At 38.5% G+C, this 19,960-nt stretch overlaps 1 protein-coding gene across 2 annotated transcripts; it reads right to left on the reverse strand.

Moving 5' to 3' along the window:
• Window positions 1-1,313: 1,313 nt before the first annotated feature.
• On the reverse strand, window positions 1,314-19,628 carry LOC135261127 (voltage-dependent L-type calcium channel subunit beta-2-like). 2 transcript variants are annotated; one of them, XM_064347083.1, is made up of 13 exons: window positions 19,322-19,628; window positions 17,005-17,097; window positions 15,694-15,816; window positions 13,877-14,013; window positions 13,074-13,159; window positions 12,613-12,641; window positions 12,272-12,352; window positions 10,525-10,583; window positions 9,335-9,432; window positions 7,784-7,935; window positions 4,793-4,888; window positions 3,891-4,085; window positions 1,314-1,714 (listed from the first exon to the last, which is right to left on the reverse strand). In XM_064347083.1, exons 1-13 carry the CDS (start codon window positions 19,343-19,345, stop codon window positions 1,709-1,711), a joined length of 1,179 nt encoding a protein of 392 aa, XP_064203153.1. In that variant the 5' UTR covers window positions 19,346-19,628; the 3' UTR covers window positions 1,314-1,708. The 2 variants fall into 2 exon arrangements, with proteins under 2 accessions (XP_064203153.1, XP_064203154.1); XM_064347084.1 differs by lacking the exons at window positions 1,314-1,714; window positions 3,891-4,085 and adding an exon at window positions 5,599-5,721.
• Between the last annotated feature and the right edge of the window lie 332 nt (window positions 19,629-19,960).

The following is a 19,960-nucleotide window of genomic DNA, read 5'->3' on the forward strand; positions in this document are numbered from 1 at the left end:
ATTGATTTTTTTATTGAAATACATTCCTTTTATGTCACTGTATTTTAAAAAATGTTATAATGAGGTATAGCTCTCCCTCAGCCTCCAGTTGATAACAGCATGGGCCCAGCCTGTCCTCTCAAGAGAGCCATGCCTGCCTGTGTTAATTAGTCTCAGTGGCCAGGCAGTGCTCACTGAGTCTAAACTATTAATTAGAGTGTACTGTCTCTTTTTAGGGCCAGAGAGCACTCAAGAATACATTGTGTACTTAAAAAGTTGATGTACTTTTTGGTCTGCTATGTTATCGTGTGTGTGTTTGTAAAGCTGCTTGGAGTTTACAAGTGTAAAGCGATTAATGATGGATATTTGCCTAATTCTGTCCTGCATGCATTTCTGGAGGGTGTTCCCCAAACTACAATCCTCTTTTTAGTAGTTCAGAGTTTACTTTCCTTTCTCATGTCTGTTTGTAGTTTATTGACTATTATAACTGTCTATATTTCCGAAACTGCATTCCCTTGAGTGACTCGTCAACACAATTGCTGACAGTGTGAATGCAGAGTAAGGGGCCAATTACTTTTTCACATGAGTGATATGGGTGTTTGATAAACTTTTTCATGAAATAAACGAAATCATGAAAAAATGTGTTTTGTCTCTACACAATTTCGCTTTGTCTAATATTGCATTTTGTCTAAAGATCCGAAACCATTCAGTGTGACAAATATGCAATAATAGAGGAAATCAAGAAGGGGGCAAATGCTGTTTCACGGTACTGTACTTTGAAAGGCATGGTTACTCTGAATGGTTGTTGAATGGCTGAATGATTGTTCTGAAAGATATAGACAACTAAAGGTATGGAAAAGCTACATAGCTAATATGACTAAAAGTGGTTCTCACTTTTTCCAGTCTTGGTTTTTCAAAAGAAAGATACCACAGTTTAATTTTTCAGTTTCAAACCATCTACATTCAAGTTCTATCCAGAATAAAAAAATCTTGGATAGCTCAGTATTGGAATCTAAAATCTCAACCTTCCTGATTCTTGCGGTGATGTTTTCAGTCTTACACTAGATTTTGTTTTTGTCTTGCTGCTGAAATATTGAAATGAGACAAACTAAGTGAAAAATCTCTCCTATGGTAAAAGATTTGTGAGAATGTTTGTTTCTTGTTTCTCTGTGGGTGAGTGTAGTATTTTGACATGCGTTTAACAAGGTAAACATTTGTGAACATAATCCAACTTTCTTTTTACTGCTATTATTAGTAAAAAGTTTGCAAATGTACAAAAAAGGAAACAAAAATGGCTACCAAAGGGAACATGCAGAGTAAATAAGTACAAAAACTTGACAATCATGTTGTTATTAATCATAAGTTGTATTGGTTCCTAAAAACAATTAGCAGGTAATCCAAGGTTAAAATGACAATACTATGAAACCATACAGCAGTAACTGTTACAAGGGAATTTACTTAGCTATGTACTGTACAATCTGGTTCTTGAATGTTGTGAATGTGGTACTCTAGTGTGTGAACTGAAGTGTGCTGCTCTGTGGTTGTAAGTATGCTACTCTGAGATGAGTGTGATGCTCTCTGGTTGTGAGTGTGGTGCTCTTGCAAGTGAGTGGTCTACTCTTGGTGTGTGTATGGTATTCAGGGTGGTACTCTGGTGTGAGTATGTTCGTCTTGTTGCTCCCACTGTCGATGGTGCTTCCCCTTCTCAGCCAAAATCTTGCCATTTTGCTCACCCCTGTATTAGTAAGACACAGACCAGATATTGAGCATCCCACCAGCATCTATGCATTGTGTAAAACAGTAATAACAGAAGTGTTGTTCGAAAACATCAGTCATTACTGACCACAGCTCACTCACTGATATGGAAGCTCTTTCGTGCCACAATTGAAATACAGTATCAAATGACCACATTTAACAGTGAAATCTCAACACATGAATCAACAAAAGACCACATCAAAACTCCCAGTGATGCATTAATTCATTCATTCTTAATGTAATTCAAATCTCTGCTTTTTGTTATTTGACACTCCTCTGTTTTCTGTCTGATGCCATGCTTTCATTTAACTTGACACATGCCTTTTCACTTTGAGGTGGGGGTATTTACTTTGAAGCCTGACTTGTACCTGCCAATCAAAGGTCCACCCCCCACCCACCCCATCACAGCACATTCAGGTATTTGACAGTCCATCCCTTTTTGGGGGAAAATGTCTATTCAACCCAATTGGAGTGTGCTGAGACACAACAAAAGAGCCCCTGTATAAAAAATAAAAACAACAAAATAATAAAAAATATAACTAATTAAAACGTCAACCGATTATGTAACATTGCTACACAGCACCATGCATGCAGGATACAATGCAAAATTATTGAATGGTCTGGTGGTATGCTCCTCTCTCTCATCTAGCTAGTGAAATAAGCATCAAGTTTCCTTGCCTCAAACATGTCAATATGGCATTTTACTTAAACTATACATTTAATTGCTACATATAGCAATTTTGAGGATTGTTGGCCTGTAACAGATAGTTTTCATTTGTGTGTCTATGGGGTTTTGTAGTATGGTTAGCAGTAAGCTTATTGGTATTTGAACAGCAATTCAGCTAACTGTATTTCTGCATTGTTTGATTTCTGAGAGAAATAACTGGTGTTGTGTTGTACTTTAAGTTATATGCCAGTGATCATCAGGAAAGTACAAATTACCGTTAGCCTCTGGATGCTAGTTAGTGATCTGCCCAGCTATTTCTCTAGCTACATTTAATGAGAGCAGATAAAGCACAATAACTTGGCACTGGCCCGATTGGGACAGTGAGCTCTCGTGTCTTGGGCCACCATGATTGTTGAACACTGTAGTTCTAATTATCCATATCATGCATATAAATTATTATGCTGTTAGAAAGTGCTTTCCACAGACATGTGTGTGTGGAGATGCAGGATCCTATAGCTTCCTTTCCTTGTCCTCTCTCTTAACCGCCAGTAGCCATAGGGCTCTTCTTTTGGGATCATTAATTGGGCGTCACAAATGTGAAAAAGTCAAATCAAGGTTTTTCCTAAATGTTGGCTGTGAAGTTCACAACACAACAACTTCTGGGCACTTGGTTTTTTTCATTTTTGTTCTTTGTCATCTTCTTCCTCTCTCAGTGTTGTTTTCAGCGGGAGTAAGTCTGAATGTTTTTCCCCCAAAATGGGGCATTCACAATAATGCTTCAGTGATGTATGACCACAGAGGTCTGTTAGGGTGGAGGTGAAGCCTATGATTGGCAGGTGCAAGTCAGGCTTCAAAGTATATTACCCCCACCTCAAAGGTGAAAAGGAAAGTGTCAAACTGAATTAAAGCATGGCATCAAATGGAAAATGGGGGAGCATCGAATGACAAGACTGAATCAATGGTGTCTACCTAGGGGTGTGTCACACCATGTGACATATTGTAGACTAAATAGCTAGACTTACTAACTAGACTAGCTTTCTGATCATAATTCGTTTTTACTTTGAACATTTAAATGTAGAGGCAGTGTTAACCGTCTTTTTGGAGGCTAGCGACATTTGCTGTTGCTAGCCACAGGTTTCTTGGCAATTACAAGTTGCAAGATGTAAATCTGGGTATTTTAAATCTTTGTGACAATAAGCCACACATTTTTTTAAATATGTTAAAAAGCTATGATTTTAATGTATGATTAGATTTTATCCTAATTTAAAAACTTATAACTGACTGCTTCATTGATTTCCTATGGAAACTGCCAAAATTTTTCTGACAAGCCAAACTCTCCCTCCATAAGCCACTCATGCACAAGCCCACAATGGAAATCCTGTCTACTATGTATGTGTCCAGATGCAGTATCTACTGTATTTTTTAATGTGTCACAAAACACACACATCTTGGAGATTGGTAGGGTTCCAGGATTAGCTGCACTCAGTACCTGTTCGTGCAGGTCAGAGATAGGGGTAGTGCTGTCCCCAACCTGCAATGTGGCTGCAGCTAGATCCATCAGGAGTGGGTTGGGAGGACAGCAGCCATCAGGATGGGTTGACCTCCAGTATGCTTCCAAGTAATGAGCAATATGCTCGCATGCATCATCCAACTGGTTCTCATCTAATATTACGTCAAATGTTTCCTAGAGGAAGAGAGAAGTGAACTTATTTTCAGTTGATAAGTTCATGTCATAAATACATTGTCCATTTGTTATTTACTTGTCATTTGTTATTTACGTGTCACTTCATTACTGATGATTCAGATGTCTTTAATGCTATCTGTTGTTTGCCGGTGGATTGTAATCATCATAACCATTGTAATACTTGTGATATGAAACATTTGGGTGATTGCTGGTAACATCCTTGTCTCACAAAAAGGCCAAACAACGTAGATTATATACAGTGTTGTCTATAAGTATTGGACAGTGACATTTGAAATGAAGCAATGAATATGAGGTTAAAGTGCAGCTTTAATTTGAGGGTAATTATATCCTTATCAGGTAATACGTGTAGGAATCTGTGGCACTCCTGTACAAAACGGTGGAACTCTCCATTCTCTCTCCTCCTCAGTATTGGGTGTGTGTATATATATATATATATATTACTGAACAAAAGCAAGATCAGGTCATCATAACTTGATGAACCATTTTTTCATGGTTTGAATTTTTTTAAATTGAAATTCATCCTCTTTTTAGTATTGGTGCATGAAATTCACCTCTGAATTACTCACAATTTTATGTCATTTATTTGCATTGTTCTTCACGTGTAATGGCCTTTAATGTTTAATTTCTACCCACATAATATGTAATATTTATGTGTATGTGGAAAAAGTGATCTTAGCAGCACTCACAGGGGGACACTGAGCCAGTTTTTCAGCAGCAACCATCTGGACACTCATATGTTTGGACTGTGACTTGCCTCTTGACTTGATCAGCTGCTGTAAAACCTGCATAGTGGAATTAAAGATATGGATGAGCACAAATTTAAATACTTTCTTAACCGTGTCTGTGTCTGTTTGTTCAGAAATAGGAAAGAAGTAACACGTTTCCCAAAATGATTGACTACAGTAAATCAAAAGTAGCTGTGGTAGCAAGCAGTTCAGGTCAAGCATCTATGACCAGTAGGCCACAATCTTCCTGCAAGTGTTACCAGGCAACTGGCTCATACAGAATACTGCTGCTCATCTCATCTACAATCAGCCAAAATGGAAGCATGCTGAATTACAAACAAAATACAAATTTCTAGTCCTGGTTATAGTACAGGAAGAGGAACAGCACCCTCTTACCTGCAATCATTTTTTAAACCTTATACTCTTGCCAGATTCCTGCAGCACCCACTGGTAATCTTATTGTCCCTTACTGACAAGTGGGTGCTTAAGCACCAATAGTGTTTGTTCCCATAATAACACTATGGTTTCAGCACCTGTGGTAATATGACTAAAAAAACCCTAAATGTCTCAACAAAACAGTTTACAAAAAATGCGTTTTTCAAGGGGATAAAGAATAGAGAGTTTGTGGAATGCTCATACTCTCTGGTAGAGCATTCCATAGATTGAGGCCCAGAAAAAGCTTGATCACCTATTATTTTATTTGCTTTTTTGTGCATTTTTCTTTTAATCATCCATTTTTTAAAGTGTATTCCATCAATCCATCTAACCTGCTTGTTCCTGGTCAGGGTTGCAGGGGGGGCTGGAGCCTATCCCAGCATGCATTGGGTGAGAGGCAGGAATACACCCTGGACAGGTTGCCTGGACAGGTCGCCAATCCATTGCTCATGTGACTGTGATAACGAGAGCATTGTGTAAAATGCATTTACTCAGGGTGCTCCTGTATGTCTATCCTGTTTAGGCACTGTACTAGTGCAGGGATGGGTTCCACAGTGGTTATGAATCCACACCATGCCAGTGCCAATGCTAACCATGGCCAGCAGCTGTGCAGTGACACACAATTGGCTCTAGCATTGGCCAGCAATTGGTGGGTTTCAGTTGACCAGCATGACAGCAGCACACCAGCTTACCCTGCTATTTGACCAAGTGGCCACAAGTTAGTGTGCACATTAATGACTTTTTCTAATGTATATCTGTGCAAGCCTGGCTTGTGGACTGCAGTGTGATAAGCAGCAGCTGACATCGCATGCTTGGGAGGAGAACACATGCTTGTCTGCACTCTTCTAAATAGACTCTTCTAGACTCTGAGCATGATTGGGCTTTCCTTTTTTTAAAATGCATTTAATCAACTGCTTTTCAGTTAAATTCTGTCCAGTTGAATTTTATGCAGCCAATCCCCATAGGGTGTGTGATGCCTGGAAGGGAGTTAAAGCACCCTCCACCAGGGGGCAGCTCTGGCCCTGCTCACAGGCATGGCAGAAGCTGTGGCTTGTAAGCACAATTTGTGTACTTCTTTGATGCCATGAGCTTCACCAGTTGGAGGAAACTCCTGGCCGCTTTGCATCACACTGGACAGGTCTAAGGTGAGAGGTCAGAACAGTCAAATCAACTGTTATTAAAGAGAGCACTGCCTGTTCACATACACATGTATTTGTGTGTTTGTGTGTGAGGCTTTTGGTGTTCCCTCACTTCGCATTTAATAAAGAATATTTGTTTTGTGGGGTTCCAGAAGGTATCACCTTCAATGGAATTAGCTTCTGGAAGTGGAATATGGCTGGGAAAAAAGATATACACAATATTCCAATTTGGAGAGATTTGGTGCCATTTGGAGAGGTTTTAGGGATGCTTGGTTTGGGAAAACGCATGTAAAATTTTACTGCATTGTCCAGAGGTCCTACAGGAGACCGCAGCCCTGTCACCCTCTCTAGAAAGTCCTTTGTAGCCGCCTGTCCTTGCAGTGAGCACTCCAGGGGAGCCTTGGACACCAGCCATCACAAATCCTGCAGAGGACACCTTGCTGTCAGCCCTCCAGAGTCCACAGTCCCAGTACCCTGACCTTAGGGGCTGCTGGAGGTCACATCATGACTGTAGCCAGGGGCTCACTCAGAGGAGCTCTCGCCACCTGCTGCAGATACATCTGCCTGGGCCACCAGTGTCAGGAAACCTGGTGGTGTTTGATCCTGGGGATGGCCTTTCGGTCTCAGGTGTCCCTTCCTGGCTCCTAGCTATTGCTTCCTCCCAGGGCTGTCCACCAGAGGGCAGTGCCAGCCCTACTTATAGGTATGGAAACAGCTGGGGCTCGCTGTAGTCACTACAGCTGCTGCCTGTTACCTAATTATTGGGCCTTTTAAAAGGCCTTGTTCTCAGGCCTAAAAAGGGATTGTTTTTTCTTTTTGCACATTACCTCAGGCTATAGTTTCTGTTTTTGTCTTTTCATTTGTTGATTTATGAAGTATTGTTTTCTGTTTTGTGCCTGGGCGTAATAAGGCAACAGGCTATTAACTTTTTTGTCAGTCTTTGTCTGTTCACCATATGGTGCAGAGGCCATCCCCAGCCATGCATCACAGGTATAACATATATAAATTGAGAAAATATAAATTAGTATGTTCTGTGCTTAGGCTAAAACTTTCTGTTGGCTTCCATAAAACACAGTCTTTAACAAGGTGTGTACAGTATGGTGATTAACAATTTTACAACAACAATTTTAAGACAATACTGCTAGCTGGTGAGGAAGCTAAATGGGCTCACACAATGACATTCCAAATAAAATAGCAAATCATTTGATGATATGATATGGCCCATCTTTAGACTTACAGCCCTATTCAGGTTTTGTGGAAATACTGATGGATTGGAATGGTACCTGTTTGCCATTACGTTGCCATCAGAGCACTCAGTAGAAATGCTGGTAAAATGAAATTTCATAAAGTAAGTTACGCTGGTGATTTTCGTACTTACCTTAGGAGAGTTGACCTTAACAAAGACAATAATGGGCGCCAGGGGGGATTTGGCCAGCTGAGATGGGTGGTTTATCGTGTCAGCATCCAATACCACCAGTTGCAGGGGTCGAGCCAGTTCAAATATTCGCTCAACTTCACTCTGAACTTCAGCTACAAAAACAGAAAGCTTCAAAAAGTTAATTAAATAACTGAGCACAAAGAAAAATTGACATATTAAACAATCACACACACACACACACACACACACACACAGTCAAGGTTATATCACAGAGCAAACATGGTCAGTTCCAGTGATTGAGGATACAAAATAGGTACATATAAAAATTCCTTCAATAAACTCACAAAACACAAATTTCACAAAAAATAAGTGCCACTACACACACACAAACAAACGTGCGCACACACACACACACACACACACACACACACTGTCATGCTGTTCAGATCCTAAATAGGGTATACTAAAGATCTGACTGTAAAAGGGGTCATAAAACAGGCAGGCCACAGACAAAAACAATGTACGTGAGCTGTGATAGTCTGTCTTTCTCCATTAATTAGTTTTTCTCAATTGGTTAAACACTGGAACTGCTGTTCGAAACCAAATGAGCAAAACTGAGTTAATGTGCAAGAAGAAAGGCAATCCTCATACTTGTAAGCACAACTATAAGTATTTTCACACATTTTAGTCTCATTTCACATTTTCCGCAATTCTCATTAGGCACAATCTTCATTCAGGCAATGTATTGTGTTCACATGGAAAACATTTCCATTCATCATGCTAAACTAAACTAAACTATTTATCATTATGTATTTAACATGGTCTTTTTTCTTCTAAAATAATCAAAAAGAACCAACAACAGTATCAATAAAGTACCAAACTGATAATCAGCATTGATTAGAGTAGTAGTATTGATAAAATCCTAATGATTCCCATCCCTAGTGTCAACGGTGCAGGCTGGTGGTGGTGGTGTAATGGTGTGGAGAATGTTGTCTTGGAACACTTTAATAACAATTAAGCATCATTTGAATGCCACAGCATACCTAAGCATTGTTGCTGAACATGTGCCTCTCTTAATGACCATTCTACCCTTTTTCAAGTGGATACATCCAGCAAGATAACACACCATGTCACAAAGCACACATCATCTCAAGCTGCTTCCACTGATTACAGTGACTTCAGTTCACTCCAATGGCCTATCAAGTCAGTGTGGACCAAAATGCCTGAGGAAAGTTTTCAGCACCATGAAGTTCAATTCATGCTGTGAAAAATTAAGGCTGTTCTGGATTCCTACCTGGTGCTAGATAGGTATACCTAATAAAGTTGCCAGTGAGTGTAAGTAAACATCCATAGCTATAAAATAAGAAAAAATGTAGAGTCATTCAAGCAGCCATTTCAATAAATAATTAAATTTCAAAGTTGAACACATTTCCAAATGACCAAAGCATTCTTATCTTTGATGTCCACACTTTATATTTAACATGAGGACCTTTGGAAAAAACCCAGCACATCAGACACAAACATGAAAATAAAAGACATTGTAGCACTTACTGAGACTTGAGCGATCTAATAGTGCATGTTTACTGGGATTGTTCATCACAGAGCATTTGGCCAGGGAAAGATCGGCTGTGACCCGTGTGATTGATATTCTAAAAGGAGATACATGAACTCATGAGTGCATCAAGTTTTGTTATTTTTTTATTTAAAAGTATTGAAATTGCTTTTGCACACTCAAAATTACTGAGCATAAAACTTCTTAATTAAAAATATTACATAAATTACCACACACAATACACCATTGGAGCAATATGCCAGTGTTGATAGACATTTAAACACAGAATGTAAAAGTGTATGTAAATGTAGAGTACTGAAAGATTATAAAAAGACTATGATATGTGGGGAAATATGGGGAAGTGTAGTGGATGGTCGATATATGAAAGTAAGATGGCTCCAGCAGGTGGAGTTATGGGTTCTCCCTAATGGCAAACAAGCCAAACACACACCTGAGGAGGATTAAACAATCAAAGCACCCTATTTAAACCCAAGGTTGTGGCTGCAGTGTGTAAAATACTTTAGTGGGGTGAAAGGTGAGCAGTTCTATTGGAATAGAACTGTGAGTGGATCTGTGTATAACATGTGCTTTGTTTGAGGACTCATTTTGGCTGTTGATCCCGGCAAGACTGTGAACCTGGACTGGATTTTGGATTTGGAACAGACTTTGATTATGGCACTACTTTGTTCAAACTGAGTGCAGTTAATCTCCAACACAGAGAGGTTTTTGTTTTCTTAATTTTTAATTTATTAAAATACAAGTGGATTCACTAAATCTTGAACCAGCTCCTGTGATTGTGTATTATATTTGCATGTCTTGCTGAAGTGTGATTGCCTTTCCTGCTACAAGCTGTAGCCCTACAAGCTGGTTTTGGTGAGCATACAGATTGACCTCATGCAAAGGCCTATGTGAATGTGAAATTGCCACTTTTCCAAGTTATTTTTCAGATTCAGTATATACCCCAAGTTACCCCACCCCTCCCTTACCGATGCAAATGTTTTGAGCAGGAAAGTGGAAAAATTGGCAGTAAAGTGAATTAATCAAGTTTGTTCATGCTTTGTGTTGCTAGTCTTAAATAGGGCTTTTGATATTACATACAGGGTGACTGATGTGTATGCACTGATCTAACGGTGTGGCGTGTCCAAATTGTATGGTGATAAAAACCTGAGAGAAAATGTCCCAAACTCACCTCCCTTCAAATCTGTGTTTCAGAAAGTCAAAGAGTGCTTTTTGCATCATGTCAGTCAACTAAAATTAAAAGCAAACACAGTACATGACATTAGTAAATGTTGCATTTTGTACAGTCATCTGTGACACATGAAAAATATACAATTCAAACTTTTGCAAGACTTGTCTTTCCTACAGTAAGTGCCTGAAGGGAATTCATCATTCTTGTTTTTGTGTTTTACTGTAGACACTGGAAATGGGTAGAGGGGCCAGGAGGTCAAGGCCCTGCCACATTTTTCAGATCTGGCAAGTCTTGGCCATTTAGTTGAATCCATTCTTTGGTTTAAAATTTTCTATAGCACATGATATGAGAAGTAGTGGATTCATGTAATTCGTGATGAGTGCATTTTCAGTTGAATGACCTAAACCATTTTTCTTCTGGGTTTTGTACATTTTTATCCCTCCAGTACCCTTAGAGAATTGCAATTCAGGTCCTCTGCATGCCTATTTGACAACTGCCTGGATATCCATGCACTCCTCACAGTGAAGGGTTCCCAGAGGATTGATGGATCAGTCACCAGAACATCTGAGCTAAATATAACTTGTGAATTGTATATTGTCAGTGACAACATGCATTAAGCTGGAATTATTTAAGTATTTTGTCCTCTGTGTATTGGGGAACTAGTGTAGATTTGAATTTAATTTAGGTGGTTTAGAAGGATGCAAAGTTTAGAATAAATTCTATACATATTCCAGGAAATAGTTCAGCTACACTTAAAATTAGTGGCTATAGTTTTATAATGTTTTTAAAATATATTTTAAATAACTTGATGTACTTAAGCAGCCTATACTTAAGAGAACATGTATGGACTGCTTTTTCTATTAGGAACACCTGAAGCGAGAATTGTAGGGTCATACTCCTGTTAGTGATTGGCCTAAGACTTCTGTCAAGAACGTCGCATAAAATATTCAGTTCGATCAGCTCATTATCTCTATTTGTTTTTTTTGTTTTTTTTAAGGATGGGTGCGATCATGGAAGATTCTTTCTGGGGTCTGCTTCCATCTCCACATAATCAAAAGAAGCACCATATTTGCAAAGAAAAAAAAAGGTTTTACAAGAGCCCTGGAGTCATTTGCAAGCATTGCATTTCCATGAAATGTGTTTTGACAAGATGTGTAAAAATCCTCACAAATCACTTTAGTGAAATGAGCACTAGGTGAGAGACTATGACAAGGAGAGATTAGGATGATGGGAGGGTGATCAGCATGTCAGCAGGACGGGACTGGCATTGGCAATGCTGAGGAGAAACAGCAGCTTTGTGGCCGCAGGGAGAACAAGCACTGAGGCACTGGAGAAACCAGAGGTCAAAGGGTCGCCAGGGAAATTATCCTTGTGGTATAGGTTAGGACATCAAGAGTGAAATGAAGCATTTAGTGAGTGCAAAGCTGACACAGGGTTTGGTGGGTGTACTAGAAATAGCTGACGCAAGGGAAAGGAAGTATATGGCTATTTACACCTGTAGGGAAAATGGCTGTAGTGGATGAAACCAATTGCATAAGGACATGTCTAAAATTCTCTCCTTAATCCTTATTTAATAACTCTGCTAATTAATAGTTTAAAGCTATTTCCAAGGTTGGGTAGGAATATACATATTAGCAAGTGCTGCTTTTTATTTGTGGGTTCAATAGATTTTAGCACTAGTGTTCCTACTATACTGCAGGGGGTTACTAAGTGGCTTTGTAAGAATATTCAACATACAGACTCTCACCTCATAGCCTTTGAGTGAAGGCCCAATCATTATCACAGGTCTCATTGAAGGCACGACATCGTATGTTGGGATATGTTCTGTCTACAGATGGAGACATACTGATGCTCAAAATAAAGCAGAAACAAACACTTCAGCAATTATTCAGATCCACAACAAAGTATCTTAACAAAAGAAGCTGAAGAATTTGGTTGGCCAAAATATCTGAATGACTTGTTCTCACTGTCTACTAATATTGGCTCATCATTTTCAAACAGTGAATTTATATTCTCCAATTATCACCACATACAGAGCACAGCAAAATATATATTTTTTTAAAAGCCTCAAATGAAACTTGGACTTACAGATTTCTTTGGCTTGGTTGTGGGGGCCTCTGTGGGTAAGGGAAAGGTGAACTGTTATAATACTTTAAATAAAAATACAGTTTATTCCCTTCAAGTCACTGCTGTGACACCAGGACTAGCAACAGCACCCATACCCTGGGCTGAAGTATGATACTGTGCATCCACTGGCATGGAAGTGCAGAACAAACACGATCCCAGATAAGTGGGGGGAATTTACGCTTTATCTTCTTTTTAATAAATGTAATCATTTCTCCAGGTCAATTTAGTTAAACATATATGAACAAAAGCTCTAGCAATTTTCAGTGAACAATTTATTAAATTAAATACTGTATTAATAGTATACTGGGCCATTGTATGTGACAGTGAGGGACAGAGAGCTTGTAGTAGTAGTGACCATTGTCTATGTGAAATATACACCATCTCACATAGCAAAAAATAAATAAAATAAAATAACAACTTACGTGGTGGAGGAGGAGGAGGAGCAGATTTCTTTGAGTGAGGCACCATCTCCCCTGATGTGGAATGGGAGTTTGTTGCTGCTGCTTTACTGCAAAAAAGCAGAGTGGAAAGGCTCTCTGTGCAGTGTGTCACTTTGGACTAATCGTACAGAGCAGCCTGCAAGAATTTTGACATTGACACAATTTTTGTTTTGACTATGTACTCAAAAACCCTGGATTTGAAATGAAACTATGTTTATGAGGTCAAAGTGCAGACTATCAGCTTGAATTTGCAGGCATTAAAATCCATATCACGTGAACCACGTGGGAATTGCAGTCGTTTTTATACATAGTCCCTCTATTTTGGGGAACCAAAAATAGTTGGACAATTGGCTACTTCGCTATTTCCAGCTGTGTTTTTTGCATCCTTAGTACATGCACAAATAAGCTAACAAAAGGGCTAGAGTTTATTCTAACGTAACTTAGCATAACATAATGACGCGAACAGGCCATTCAGCACAACAATGTTTGCCATTTTCTTGACTAAGTTGTATCGAGTGCCCTGATTATCTACAGACTAGATAGTATCTAACACTGTTGAAAATCCCCAGAAGGCTGAATCTCTGGGTTTGTGAGAATGTTGTGCTGTACCTGCCAGCAACGTGGGTCACGTTTCCTTTCATTATTGATTCATATTGTAATTTATTTTATTTATGTATTATTCATTGTAAGTTTGAATGTCTTGTGTAGAACCCCAGTGTGTAGTGAGGACATTGGTGTCATTTTTCTAGCTTGGTTTTTGTGTGTTATGGTAGTGAGGGTGCTACCTGGCTTGTATCTTTGCTTTCCTAGCTTGCTGCTCATGTTTAATCAGGATGGCCTCCAGCTTCACTGGGCTGGGGATGAAGCCCAGCTCACTTTCTTCCTTCACCAATCGCCCTATCCACCAGTCATTATTGTATTTCTACAGAAAAAACATTGACAAGAATACACTCATTACACAATGTGGAAAACATCATCAGAGCAATAGTGCAATTAATGAGACTGCTGTAAATAACTGAAAAACAAAAAGACTTTGATCCAATGAATGTAAATTTTAACGTTTAACGTTTGACATTGATAAAATCCTCAGATTACTAACTGTTTTTATCACCTATATTCCAAACAAATATGTTTTCATGACCAAAATCTATATTGTATGCTTTGGTTGCGACATGTTTCATACTGAAGTCTAAGAGAAATTCTGGAATATTTTAAATATTCCAGTATATAAATGTTTAGGCAAAATATAACATGCAAGGCATCAATGAGTTTATTCTGGGAAATGGGGGAATCATAAAGATATGTGTGTTGGAGATTTTCCAAAAACAATTTGGTTGTCATGTCCAATTTCTGAACTATAGAAGATAAAGTAAAAAGAACTAGACTAACATTTTATATCTGTGTATGGCAGCATTAGCTCAGGTGGTAGAGCGGTCATCTGGAAACCATAGAGTTGTCGATTTGATCCCTGGCCTTCTGGGTGTGTCGAAGTGTCCATGAGCAAGACACCTAACCCCAAATGTTCCCGAAGAGCTGGTTGGCGCCTTGCATTGCTGCCTTTTGCGGTGTGTGTGTGTGTGTGTGTGTGTGTGAATGGGTGAATGAGAGGCATTCACTGTAAAGTGTTCTGCGCAGTAGTTGCTGGAAAATGCACTATATAAATGCAGTCCATTTACCATTTATATGCTTACATCTGTTATACCTGAATAGCTGTAATATTTGCGAAGTGTTCGTTAGCCTGGAGGTGGCTCAGACATGCACCATCAAAATACAGTAGAAACACAGATTCAAATCATCTACATATTGTTTATCTACTGCTGTCTGTTTATATTATTATAGTGTACATTTCAGTGTTAAGGCAATTTGTGTAATAGTTGTTTTATTTTGCTGGAAAGTTATGAATGCTTTTTTTTTCTTCTGCTCCATGCACCTGCTGCCTAAAGTAGTATTATCATACAGTATGTCCATAAAGCACGTCAATTCCTTTCCTTGTTTATCCTATTCTATTTATTTGTAATTTTCTTTACATGAATAAAAATGCATTGATTGTGTTGTTCGCATTGATTACAATGAGTCGTTTCGTTTTTTAATAATAACTTTAGGCTGGACTGTTATCGCTTTTTGTGCAATAGGGATGACGGACTAATGGCCTATCAGGGACAACAAAAGGGTGCAGACATTGTTTAGTGTGGTCTCTGGCAAATCCTGTCCCTAAAAAAATCCTGTCCACACTTATATTAGCAATCTGACAAGGTGCAAATGCAGGTGGCTTTTAAAGGAAATGGGAGATGACATTCTGATTGATTTATTGCAGGTTACACTTATATACTATGCGCTAAGGTTGTTAAAATAGAGCCCTAGATGGCTGGCTGAACCATTGCACTCTATTTCGAGGGGACACATGGACACAGTGACATTGTCAGCTTTTTCAGATTCTTTAGGGCTAAGCAAAAATGTGTTTGATAACAAGATTAAAACAATATGAAAATTAGATTTATTGGAAAGATCACTGCTATAATTAGCAAAATAAGCATTGACCAATGAATTATTGACTTAGAAACTATGTTTCAATGAGTTAAAGTATTCTGAGTGGCAGTCTCACCTCTTTGATGTGAAGGAAGTCTTTAGCTTCAAAGGGAATAGCTGTGCCAGGCGAAGGTACACCATCATCATCTCCTGGAGTGTAGTTGACATTTGAACGAACAGCAAATGCAACAGGTTTAAACTGTGCATGAAAAGTATAAGGCAGAAAAAAATGTATGCTTGGTTAATGTTCTCATGTACATGTCTTTGAACGTTGTGCTAATAGATGGCCATATTTAAAAAATAAAATCATCCTAGCCAGTTAGATCAATTTAATTTTACCTCCAATTTAGAATCACCAGTTTCCTCACAAATCCACTGCTATGTCACCCACATCCCACCCAAACAGCACATACAGCTGAAGCATGCACAGTCCTCAAATGCACTTGCCTGTAAGTTCATAACTATTTACTACACAACAGGCCACATACTACTGTTGGAGATATAGCAAGGAATTGATGAAATTATTTTCTCACTGATGATAGCTATTATGTAACACAGGGATGTGAAACTGAAATCATGGAGGACCACAGTTTTCTGCTAGTCTTCAGTGTGTTCCAGCTTAAGTACTTAATTTAAATCATATTTTAGTCCACAGACCTTGTTTCCACTGTGTAAATTACCTGCTGATTGAAAGGAAATCACCAAGACCTGCAGACACTGTGACCCTCCAGGACTGTTGTTTCAGACTTAGCACACTGTTGGAGTAATCTAATGCAGCAGTAACCTGAGAGACCCTATCCCTTTTGTACCATTGTGGTCATACTAGGCTAATGACATAGCCCAGACCCAAACCTGAAGTTATAGCCCAGCGTTAATGAATGTTATTATCTTCCTGGTCCTTACAGCACAGAGGCTGAGATGCTTAAGAACAGTTCCCCCTGAGCTGCAGTTGGCTGTGCTTAAATTATTCAAACTGGCTTCTCCTTTCTTTCTTTCCTGACACTTGTGCTTGTAACCCCAATCTACGGAATTTGACAAAATGCACGCTAATTCTAATTACCGAGGTGGCTGTGTAAGTCCTAAAGTCCTAGATACTCAAATGCGGCCCTCAAGGTTGTATTTTCTACCAGGTATTTAGTTGATTGTTTTATGTCCATGATTGGCCAGAGATTCCACTCACCTGATATCCCATTCTATCCCAAGGGGAAGAATGAAAACCAGACGAACTACTGACCTTGGGGACTTGAGTATGGTGTAAGCAGTAATTAGGAAAGTTCATTCTATTGTTTATGATTTAATATTCTAAAGGATTCTTCAAAGTGGTGTAGCGGATAAAGTATATGCTATAGATTAAGATTTATATGAAAACCCGGGAGAGGAGGCGTACCTTTGATTTTTCAATTTGTTCCTTAGCCTGCTTCTCTGCCTCTTTTCGAGCTGCCTCTTCTTCAGGAGTAACCTCTGGAATTTCTGGCTCACGCTGCGGGTTGAGGAAGACAATATGTTTCAAATTTTATTTTCTCCTTGTAAATACACCTCTCCTACCTGCCACACCAGCCCTTTCATACACATAGCATATTCTTTACTTTTGCTTCATATTTATATTGTAAAAATAAAGTTTGTAATGACAAAATCTCAGAACCAAATCAATAAAGAAATCCTCTTAACCCTCCTGTTCTGTTCATTTTTTAGGTACAGCAAAAATGTTCCCGGGTCAATCCCCATACAGGGGGGGTTTGCAAATACATGAAATGAACCATTTTCATTTAAAATGTTGATTACACTAATTAAGGCCAGTAGAAGAAGTTTCATACTGAAAAAATAATTTTAAGTATTTTTCCTAGATTTTCAAACTTTAAAAATGGTCAATTTGACCCGCAACATAACAGGAGGGTTAACAAAATCATACTGTACCTCACAGCTCACTCAGATCATATACTGAGACAGATGCATGCCTTACAGTCCCCTCATACCATGTCATAAATGTGTACCTCATAGGACACTCAGATCATATCCTACAATAGACATATATTGTACTACACAGAATTCATATCCTTTCTTAAATTTGTTCAATATTTGTGTTGGAGAGAGATAAGGTGAATACCCTATCTAGGACCTTGGTTTAAATATGACTAATTATAGGGTAATGCAGTTTAAGATGATTGTTTTAGTGTAGGCCACTTATTAAATCCTGTCCTATAAGGGGGAGGTGATGATAAGTATCTTGGTATTATAGTTTTACTGTAGTTTTTATTTTATTTTTTTATTGTAGTTTATGTGTAGATATTAGGGGTGTGTCAAGTACTCGGCCTACCATTTGAAGATTTGGAAATATCATTTATATTTGGAAAAAATACAGTCCTTATGTTTTTGTTTTCTTTCACTGAACAACTAACCCTGCTCTGACAGGCTGGGAACTGGCATGCTGTGTGCGCTTGGTTTTTTGCCCACAGCAAGGATTAAAACAAGAGATGTGTGCTACATTAAAATAAGGCTGCACCAATGTAAGATTTCAATGTAAGATTTTAGATTTCCAAACCACTTCCAACGCTAATGTATTTAAAAAATTGTTGTGAGTATTAAGATCACATTCCCATACTAGCCGTATCATAAAATGCTGACTATTTCTCCTCCTAACACCAATGACAGCTGTTGTGTCAGTATGCTTGAATGAAGTTAATACCTGCTTTCACCAGGCATTAAATAACATGCACAACCTGTGAAGCCACAATTGTTGCCAAACTTGATAAATCACATCTAATAGCTAATGAGCGTATTTTCATATTTACAAATTATTTTGTGGTCCTACATTTGTCTTTAGACAAAGATGCAAAAATGAGCATTCCTGTATTTTACCTGTTTTGCCATGACAAAAGGTACAATGTTTGTGCCACCTTGATAGACACAGTATGATGTGATATCTACAAATAGCAAGAGCTCTGTTGCACAAAAAAACCTTGAAAAATCTGCACCAAAGTGTAATGATGAATTTATGTTTACAAACTTTGTTAAAACCACGTTCCCCATATCAACCCTGCTGTTATACCACATTAGGCCGGAGGATAGCCGACCTTACTAATTACAGCTTGTAAGAAGCTTCTCCTATTTTTAGTAATACTTACAGGCCCGTCATATATGCATGCCATTTACCTGCATAGTACCATTGCCTCTTTCAAACTTTACTGTATTGTAAAAATAAATAATATTGAAATATTTCTTGTGTCCATGTTTGAATGTCTCTGATATCTCTTCTTAAAGAATATACCATGTACCTGAGGAACCTTAAAAGTTTAACAGCATTTGGTTTAACAGTAGAATAACTCATTATTACACAGTAAAATTTACAGTGTTAAAACAACTCTTACAGTTGTACATACAGTACATCCCAGGTACATATGGTCCCAACTGTACACAACTGTGTACATGATATTAAGAGAGTTAAGAACATTTGCTTCATATGTGAATAATATACACAAACTATTATAATTATTGTACATATAACCCAAAGCTTGATATTCAGCTATTCAAATTTTTTTTTTTTTCAAATCTAAACACAAAACAAGAAATTCATGGCACATGAAGGGACAGCAAACCTCTGAGTCAGGAAAAAGGTTACTGTTTAAAAGTTAATAGCAAATAGAATGCTTTTATCAGTATATTCTGCATGATACAGACGCAAGCAGAAAAGAAAGCCATTACTTTACCTTTCTCCTGTACTGTCTATACATTCCAGCAGTCTGCCACAGATGAGATCCTGCTTTTTGAATTATCCAGATCCGAGGCCCGTTTTTAATGAAAGGTGAAAGTGATATGTGATAATTTCATCTGTACAATGGTTAGGACTGATTCCTGAAAATGGCAGATACAACTGCCTTCATGTCAGTTGCCTATAGAGCTTCCACAGCCCATTTTTATAATTTGTCATGTGCAGCCTTTAACTGAGTCAAAGAATAGTGGATAGAGAATCTGCCACCGCTACACAGAGGTAAGTTGTGTGAATCTGTTCTCTCTGAGCTCTGGTAGCATTACAGGCTTATTTCACAGTGTGACATCTGTTGCGCCCTGCTCCACTCACTGACATAAGCCTGCTTATGCTCATCAGACTGATTGATCCTGAATGCTCCCCTGTGTGTGGACAAACAGCAGTCTGCTGTGTGACTGAGTGAACGTAACTTCAAGACTGCAGTCAAGGGCAGCACACGCAGACCATCCGAACACCATCGCAGAAATGTACTCATTTTACATGTATTTCCAACTGTTCTAGTTTATTATTAGTTTGTATCATACCACTCTTCACGTTGTCTCTGGTGCCTTTTTCAGATTAAGGCCTACTGCCAATTGAT

Source organism: Anguilla rostrata, chromosome 8, assembly GCF_018555375.3.
Source record: "Anguilla rostrata isolate EN2019 chromosome 8, ASM1855537v3, whole genome shotgun sequence".
Lineage (NCBI taxonomy): Eukaryota > Metazoa > Chordata > Actinopteri > Anguilliformes > Anguillidae > Anguilla > Anguilla rostrata.

Excerpts from the sequence above, each read along its gene's own strand:
- LOC135261127 (XM_064347083.1), bottom strand. The coding sequence starts at position 19,345 with ATGTATAGACAGTACAGGAGAAAG. Across the intron at positions 9,433-10,524 it reads AAACACAGATTTGAAGGGAG|AATATCAATCACACGGGTCA; the intron begins GTGAGTTTGGGA and ends ATCTCCTTTTAG. Across the intron at positions 4,889-7,783 it reads TTAAGGTCAACTCTCCTAAG|GTTTTACAGCAGCTGATCAA; the intron begins GTAAGTACGAAA and ends TCCACTATGCAG.